This window comes from Nanorana parkeri, unplaced genomic scaffold, assembly GCF_000935625.1.
Source record: "Nanorana parkeri isolate BGI_ZX_2015 unplaced genomic scaffold, ASM93562v1 scaffold92, whole genome shotgun sequence".
Lineage (NCBI taxonomy): Eukaryota > Metazoa > Chordata > Amphibia > Anura > Dicroglossidae > Nanorana > Nanorana parkeri.
This window is the reverse complement of record NW_017306360.1, coordinates 1,557,163-1,566,243: the sequence shown is the minus strand read 5'-3', so window position 1 is coordinate 1,566,243 and position 9,081 is coordinate 1,557,163. Positions and strand designations below refer to the sequence as shown.

General features: G+C 49.2%; 1 protein-coding gene across 2 annotated transcripts in view; it reads right to left on the bottom strand.

Moving 5' to 3' along the window:
* LOC108783880 (keratin, type I cytoskeletal 18-like) overlaps positions 1-9,081 on the bottom strand; it is a 20,410-nt gene that overhangs the window by 9,077 nt on the left and 2,252 nt on the right. The window contains exons 2-4 of one of the 2 annotated variants that reach the window (XM_018552573.1): positions 2,270-2,352; positions 1,904-2,009; positions 569-619 (exon numbers count right to left, since the gene is read on the bottom strand). In XM_018552573.1, the coding sequence (XP_018408075.1) occupies positions 569-619; positions 1,904-2,009; positions 2,270-2,352 (240 nt within the window). Of the gene's footprint in view, positions 1-568; positions 726-1,903; positions 2,010-2,269; positions 2,353-9,081 lie in introns of both variants that reach the window. The other variant, XM_018552572.1, reaches the window with a different exon arrangement.

Genomic DNA, 9,081 nt, shown 5'->3' with positions numbered 1-9,081 from the left:
GATGGGCTACAATCTCAATACAAATTAGTAAACTAAACATGAGATTGTAGTCCATCCCGGGAGTGAGCTTGGAGCGGTGACTACTTTACAACACACACGGGGACCATGGGGAACATAAGTAGCCCCCCTCCAGAAGGAAGGACAGTGTCAGCACCAATTCAGAGATGATTGGAGGATCTACAGCCGAGTGATACACCAATAAGATACATTTTTGTTAATAGTTGAGGTACTGGAATGCATTCTCAATATATTAATATTTCACAACTTTTTATCTGGTCAGTAGATGAACCACTTGGCTTGTTTTATCATCAAAACCCATCCTTTATCCAATGGCTCAGTTTGAGGTTTCAATCAGACAGTTGGTGCCTCAAAGCAAGCTTCATCTGAGCTACCCCATGGTGCTCTGGTAAGCCTTTGTCATTTATTACATGTTTATTTTAGTGTGTGTGTGTGTGTATATATATATATATATATGTAAAAAATGTAACATACATCTGACCCCAAACCAATCTATACAATATTGAGACACGTCACTTTTTTTTTTTTTTTTTTAGGCTGCCACACTCACCTCCTTGTGATCCTTATTAAGGTGGGCCAGCTCTTCCCTCAGTCCATCCACCTCAGACTCCAGCTTCATCCGTAGGAAATTGGTGTCATCGATCATCTTTCGGAGGCCCTGCGTGTCCTTCTGCACCCCATCACATATGGCTTGTTCTGCCTCCAACCTGCAATCAGACAGCACTGATGTATCCACACAATGGGGGTTTCATGGGGATCTATGCTATGTATGACAGGGGTGATACATATCAGATTTGACCACAAGGGGGCGCTGTAATGGAGTCTGTATACTTATATGAATTGGGAGCTGTGATAGGAACCAGGACAGCACCCTAATAATGGTATAATGGGGGTCACAAACAATTATAAGTATTCACATTCAAAATGGGCAGAGGGAATATATTTTGTACAGTTACATAATACCCACTTTACTTTAAAGTCGTCCGCTGCCAATCTGGCATTGTCAATCTGCAAGAGGATCTTAGCGTTGTCCATGTTCAGATCTTCAACCTACAGATAAAGGAAGCATTGATTAAAGAGAACCTGTCACAACCGAGTTTATGTAATATTTACTGATAATTGCGGTAAAGGTTTTTTTTCGCCCCGCTCAGCTAGATTCCTTTACTTTGAGGACGACTCTGAGACTGAGAGGTCCCATGAGCCTCACCAACTGCCTGACCTTGTGAGAAATCTAATGCGGTCTCCTGACGCCTGAGTGTACATAACAATGTCCAACAACAGAACCTTGCAGTCCAGAGGAAATAAACAGCCATTGTGTTGTGTGATACTGTTTTAGACACTCAGGAGCTGAGAGACAGCATGAGTTATTGGCAAGAGGTGTCGGACAGTTGATTGGGCGATGACTATCTGACCTTATGGAGCCTCCCAGAGTTATAGTCACCCCTGAGAAAGTAAGTAAAGAGGAGCTTCTTTTTTGAAAATTCACGGTTGGCTATAATGGCCGTACCTCAAGCAACCCGCCCAACCTTCCAAAAACTCCCCACCATATACTTGGAGCACCCATTGGCCTTTTACCAAACCTTTGCCTTACCCTAAAGTCAGTTTGTAACCCCTTTATGAACGTTGGATTGTGTGGATTCTGGTGGACCAAGGCAAAATGAGACTCTTGAACCAGTCATCGGTGACTCCAGCAGCAAACTATATACTGAGTGACCTAGGGTTGAGTTACCTATGGCTGAGTGACCTAGGGGTGAGTGACCCATGGCTGAGTGACCTGGGGCTGAGTGACCCATGGCTGAGTGACCTGGGGCTGAGTGACCCATGGCTGAGTGACCTACGGCTAAGTGACCTTAAGGTGGGCCAGCTCTTCCCTCAGTCCATCCACCTCAGACTCCAGCTTCATCCGTAGGAAATTGGTGTCATCGATCATCTTTCGGAGGCCCTGCGTGTCCTTCTGCACCCCATCACATATGGCTTGTTCTGCCTCCAACCTGCAATCAGACAGCACTGATGTATCCACACAATGGGGGTTTCATGGGGATCTATGCTATGTATGACAGGGGTGATACATATCAGATTTGACCACAAGGGGGCGCTGTAATGGAGTCTGTATACTTATATGAATTGGGAGCTGTGATAGGAACCAGGACAGCACCCTAATAATGGTATAATGGGGGTCACAAACAATTATAAGTATTCACATTCAAAATGGGCAGAGGGAATATATTTTGTACAGTTACATAATACCCACTTTACTTTAAAGTCGTCCGCTGCCAATCTGGCATTGTCAATCTGCAAGAGGATCTTAGCGTTGTCCATGTTCAGATCTTCAACCTACAGATAAAGGAAGCATTGATTAAAGAGAACCTGTCACAACCGAGTTTATGTAATATTTACTGATAATTGCGGTAAAGGTTTTTTTTCGCCCCGCTCAGCTAGATTCCTTTACTTTGAGGACGACTCTGAGACTGAGAGGTCCCATGAGCCTCACCAACTGCCTGACCTTGTGAGAAATCTAATGCGGTCTCCTGACGCCTGAGTGTACATAACAATGTCCAACAACAGAACCTTGCAGTCCAGAGGAAATAAACAGCCATTGTGTTGTGTGATACTGTTTTAGACACTCAGGAGCTGAGAGACAGCATGAGTTATTGGCAAGAGGTGTCGGACAGTTGATTGGGCGATGACTATCTGACCTTATGGAGCCTCCCAGAGTTATAGTCACCCCTGAGAAAGTAAGTAAAGAGGAGCTTCTTTTTTGAAAATTCACGGTTGGCTATAATGGCCGTACCTCAAGCAACCCGCCCAACCTTCCAAAAACTCCCCACCATATACTTGGAGCACCCATTGGCCTTTTACCAAACCTTTGCCTTACCCTAAAGTCAGTTTGTAACCCCTTTATGAACGTTGGATTGTGTGGATTCTGGTGGACCAAGGCAAAATGAGACTCTTGAACCAGTCATCGGTGACTCCAGCAGCAAACTATATACTGAGTGACCTAGGGTTGAGTTACCTATGGCTGAGTGACCTAGGGGTGAGTGACCCATGGCTGAGTGACCTGGGGCTGAGTGACCCATGGCTGAGTGACCTGGGGCTGAGTGACCCATGGCTGAGTGACCTACGGCTAAGTGACCTGCGGCTGAGTGACCTACGGCTGAGTGACCTGCAGCTGAGTGACCTACGGCTGAGTGACCTGCGGCTGAGTGACCTACGGCTGAATGACCTACGGATGAATGACTTACGGATGAGTGACCTGCAGCTGAGTGACCTACGGCTGAATGACTTATGGATGAGTGACCTAGGGCTGAATGACCTACGGCTGAGTGACTTACGGCTGAGTGACCTGCAGCTGAGTGACCTGCAGCTGAGTGACCTGCAGCTGAGTGACCTACGGCTGAATGACCTAGGGCTGAGTGACCTAGGGCTGAGTCACCTATGGCTGAGTGACCCACTGCTGAGTGACCTAGGGCTGAGTGACCCACGGCTGAGTGACCCACTGCTGAGTGACCTACGGCTGAGTGACCCGCGGCTGAGTGACCTATGGTCGCCTTTCATATAATCGCAGCCCCATCCGGTCACCCTCTATGCTCAGAAGAAAAAGTGTCACATCCTCTAGTTCTCTTTCCACCCCTCAGCTGAATATAAACTTTGTTCCTGTCGCAGCTTCTGTTTAGATCTGCCAAAGATGGCGGGTCGGGTTTGCTTTGCCAAGAGATGTGGGAAGACCCGGAGCTTCTCTACACGACAGAATTGTTCTTTTATTGTTGGAGAAGTGACCGCGATTGGCTGAGCAACTCAAAGGAAGAAGCCGCACGCTGCAATCCACCGGCAACAACAGATGTTTACTCCATGAGGCTAAGAACTGCCAGTACACCGTGACTCTCCACCTAGAAGATGCCCCACTAACGCATTTTGTCCCTTTAGGGCTTCATCACAAGGATGCTGGCGGTTCAGGTAAATGAGTCGCACGTTACCCTCATCTCTACACTCATTTTCATTTTCCTTTTATTTAGGAGGATGCAACAGAAAGAGTGGGAACACCCCAAGGTGGGTGGGAATGCCCAAAACTCTACACTGAGGAAGAGCCCAAAGCTTTTGCAGGGAGGTCCCCAGGCAATATAAGAAGCCCATGAGTTACTCTGCCCGGTAGGCTCCACCTGTAACTGCAGTACCAATGTTGCTTGGACTGACGCCTTAAAATAGGGATGCACCAATGCCGTTTTTTCGATATATTTTTTTCGGTACTTGCCGATACCGAGTACAGATACCGGCATCCGTGGGCTGGATTATCAGGAAGCCGGTGTTCAACAGGCTTCACTTCCCTCTACACTGCGAGGCTGATGTGCTCACATGTGAGGCTGAGCATCCATGATTGAAAGACCTGAAATCCAAAGACAGGGACAGTCAGGTTGAGGAGGAAAGTGCTGGATAATGCTGGATGTCCTCCAGCCAGGAAATGAGTCGGGCTCTATGCCGACTTGCTGCAGCTTCTAATGTACATTGTGAGACGTTCCCAGTGTGCAGTAAGACATTTCAGTGAGCCGGTACAGCTGTGCAAGACTGAAGGGAAGGACGGAGGTCAGATAGAAGACTGAGGGGGAGGCCGGAGGTCAGATAGAAGACTGAGGGGGAGGCCGGAGGTCAGATAGAAGACTGAGGGGGAGGCCGGAGGTCAGATAGAAGACTGAGGGGGAGGCCGGAGGTCAGATAGAAGACTGAGGGGGAGGCCGGAGGTCAGATAGAAGACTGAGGGGGAGGCCGGAGGTCAGATAGAAGACTGAGGGGGAGGCCGGAGGTCAGATAGAAGACTGAGGGGGAGGCCGGAGGTCAGATAGAAGACTGAGGGGGAGGCCGGAGGTCAGATAGAAGACTGAGGGGGAGGCCGGAGGTCAGATAGAAGACTGAGGGGGAGGCCGGAGGTCAGATAGAAGACTGAGGGGGAGGCCGGAGGTCAGATAGAAGACTGAGGGGGAGGCCGGAGGTCAGATAGAAGACTGAGGGGGAGGCCGGAGGTCAGATAGAAGACTGAGGGGGAGGCCGGAGGTCAGATAGAAGACTGAGGGGGAGGCCGGAGGTCAGATAGAAGACTGAGGGGGAGGCCGGAGGTCAGATAGAAGACTGAGGGGGAGGCCGGAGGTCAGATAGAAGACTGAGGGGGAGGCCGGAGGTCAGATAGAAGACTGAGGGGGAGGCCGGAGGTCAGATAGAAGACTGAGGGGGAGGCCGGAGGTCAGATAGAAGACTGAGGGGGAGGCCGGAGGTCAGATAGAAGACTGAGGGGGAGGCCGGAGGTCAGATAGAAGACTGAGGGGGAGGCCGGAGGTCAGATAGAAGACTGAGGGGGAGGCCGGAGGTCAGATAGAAGACTGAGGGGGAGGCCGGAGGTCAGATAGAAGACTGAGGGGGAGGCCGGAGGTCAGATAGAAGACTGAGGGGGAGGCCGGAGGTCAGATATAAGGCTGAGGGGGAGGACGGAGATCAGATAGAAGACTGAATGGAAGCTTCACTGGAGGTCAGCTTGATTTTGTTGTTTTTATTCCTCACTGTGAACGCACGGTACACGCGTGTCATATGCATGGTATCCTCATCACATATGTACACATTAGCTCTAAGTCTATATGTAGGTGAACGTCATTGTATTAAAGTTTTCATTTGGCATTACAAAGAATAGCGATATAAAAATAAATAGATTTGGGGGTTTTGCGGAGTGAAGCCTCTCCTGGCGTTCTCCTTTGCTGCCGTGCCCTGGAGCTGCCTCGGAGTTCACCTCTTCCCACCATTGCGGTGCAAATCATTGGTGTTCTTCATCCCAGAAAAGCAAACAGAGGACCGGACAAACCAGTTCATGTAATACAATGGGATGATGTGAGTCTCCTCCGTCCCCTCTGCCTGGATCCTGACACCCTCCGCGTCACAGAATAGTACTGAGAGGTAATCATCGTCTTAAAGGTGAACCCCGGCCACAAAAACCTTATTTTAAAGCGGACTTTTCAGTACAATGCAAAGTCCGCTCCAATTTCCTCCCCCTTTACAAATCACTTACTTTGTGTGCTTTGCAAACCCAAATATTACATTGCAAATGTAGTGGTGGCATCATCGCTGTGCTGTACAGAGAAAATAACTGTAGGAGGGACCCAGCAGGCCCCACCCACTGCAGTCTGCCTTAAGAAAACTACAGGAGTGGGCGGAGACCAGACCAGTAACCCTGCACAAGGAGAGAGAAGCAGTGACCGGTCTTTATTACAGGAGGGGGCGGAGAAAAGACCAGTCACCCGGCACAAGGAGAGAGCGCAGCAGTGACCGGTCTTTATGACAGGAGGGGGCGGAGAAAAGACCAGTCACCCGGCACAAGGAGAGAGCGCAGCAGTGACCGGTCTTTATGACAGGAGGGGGCGGAGAAAAGACCAGTCACCCGGCACAAGGAGAGAGCGCAGCAGTGACCGGTCTTTATGACAGGAGGGGGCGGAGAAAAGACCAGTCACCCGGCACAAGGAGAGAGCGCAGCAGTGACCGGTCTTTATGACAGGAGGGGGCGGAGAAAAGACCAGTCACCCGGCACAAGGAGAGAGCGCAGCAGTGACCGGTCTTTATGACAGGAGGGGGCGGAGAAAAGACCAGTCACCCGGCACAAGGAGAGAGCGCAGCAGTGACCGGTCTTTATGACAGGAGGGGGCGGAGAAAAGACCAGTCACCCGGCACAAGGAGAGAGCGCAGCAGTGACCGGTCTTTATGACAGGAGGGGGCGGAGAAAAGACCAGTCACCCGGCACAAGGAGAGAGCGCAGCAGTGACCGGTCTTTATGACAGGAGGGGGCGGAGAAAAGACCAGTCACCCGGCACAAGGAGAGAGCGCAGCAGTGACCGGTCTTTATTACAGGAGGCAATGTAAGGAGTTCTTCCATGCACAGATACAGAAACACAAGGCTAAAAAAAAAAACAGCTGGGTATATATATTTTTCTTTCTTGGTATTTCATGGGTCCTCTATGCTGCTGGGCCCCATGGCATTCTCGTGTGCTGCTCTAATTATGATCTGCCCTGATACATGTAGTTCTCCTAAAATTTAGAGTTTGACCCCCTCTTTAGGACACATCTCTACCTGTTGTGTACCTGCGTAGTGGAGGCCTCTGCTATTATCATGATCAGGCAAAATAAGAGGTTCACTTGACAGCAAGCTCCACAATTAATCTAAATTTACTGTTCAGATGCTCATCACCCACCCCTGGAAATCTCTTCACAGCTGAAAATTTGCTTGGGGCTATTCTGAAAACCCCCAACCCCCGCCTTGCCCCTACATGAGAAGGCCTGGGCCTGACGATTGGACGCTTGGTCATCAAGCACTGCACTTCCTATAAGGAGGGAGGTTGGGCGGGGAATGGTGGCAGTGGATGGGGATTTAGTTGGGGGGTGTCACGTGATGCTGCATTCAGGTAATGAGTTTTCCAGGTGCTGTTGGGTGGATTGGGTTGGTTGGTGACCCAAAGCTTTATCCCAGCCATTCCACATTTTGGATGGATTTGGGAAGAATTAAAGTTTACTGTCAGATTTTTATCCGTGAGACAGCAAGGAAAGCTGACAGAGACTCCAACACATCTCCATCCTAAATTAAATTAAATATTTGGCTGGAGATGGTTAACTATAAGGCTGGGTTCACACCTAGGTGTATCGAATATGCGCGCTTGTCACACGTTTTTACCGCGATTCGCGGTAAAAAAAAACGCGGGACAAATGCGTGTTTCCGAGGGTTTCCTGGCTGTATCCGATGGATACGCGCGGCAAATACGCCCCAGAGAAGCTCCTGTACTTCTTTGAGCGTAGGGCGTTTTGTAGCGCGTTCATACGGCCTGTAATACGCCCAGGTGTGAACCATACCCATAGGAAATAAAGGGATTTCGGTGTTTGAGCGTTTTGCAGAGCGTAGGAACGCGCTACAACACGCACAGGTGTGAACCGGGCCTAAATTCTTTTGTGGAGCCTTCTACAAAGAGAACCTTTTAATTTGGGTAGCCCAGACAAAACTACAGGTTTAATTTAAATTATATTCGATTTGCGGACTGGTCATACTTTGTTTTAGTTAAGTAGTATAATGCTTCTTCTATATGCACCACAGCCAACATCAATGGGGAAGGGGGGCATTGTGCCTCCCCAAAATTAATTATGTCCTTCCCCTTACATATCCCACATATATTATTTCCTAATATAATTTCTTCCATGGTACAGGTGCCCATGAGAAAAGATACAATTCTCTCTTAGCATTTCAAGTTCTGAACCTCTGAGAGGTCTTCAGCCCACCTGTCTGTCCTCTCATGAGGTGTCACCTGAACATTCTGCAGGGTGGAAGTTCCCTTCCAGTAGGCTTGCTCTCCATTCCTCATTTATGTATATATGGGGCTATCATGTGTTAGATCAGTGGTCCCAAACTGTGGCCTGAGGGCTGTATGTGGCCCTTTGCTTGCCATTAACTGGCCCCTGAGGCACAATTTTTTCTGCTGACACTAACAATGGAGCACTATTTCTCCCACTGACACCAATGATGGGGAACTATTCCTCCCACTCCAACCTGCACCCAGTTTGAAATCTTCTGCCCCCATGTGCTCCAAGATGGAGACTCTCATAGTTTAGAGTTAGGACCGCACTATAAGAGGTGCCTTGGCGCGGCTGTGCGGCTTTCACATTTTCTGCAGAAGACGTGTATCCAAACCTCTGTCATTGTCCTTAGTGGTGAGACAAGTTTTTTTACATGCTGACTTGTGAGTGTCCCATGATGCCTTTCTACTGTCTACTATTCCTACCACTGACACCAATGATGGGGAACTATTCCTTCCACTGACACCAATGATGGGGAACTATTCCTTCCACTGACACCAATGATGGATCACTATTCCTCCCACTGACACCAATGATGGGGAACTATTCCTCCCACTGACACCAATGATGGGGAACTATTCCTCCCACTGACACCAATGATGGGGAACTATTCCTCCCACTGACACCAATGATGGGGAACTATTCCTCCCACTGACACCAATGATGGGGAACTATTCCTCCCACTGACACCAATGATGG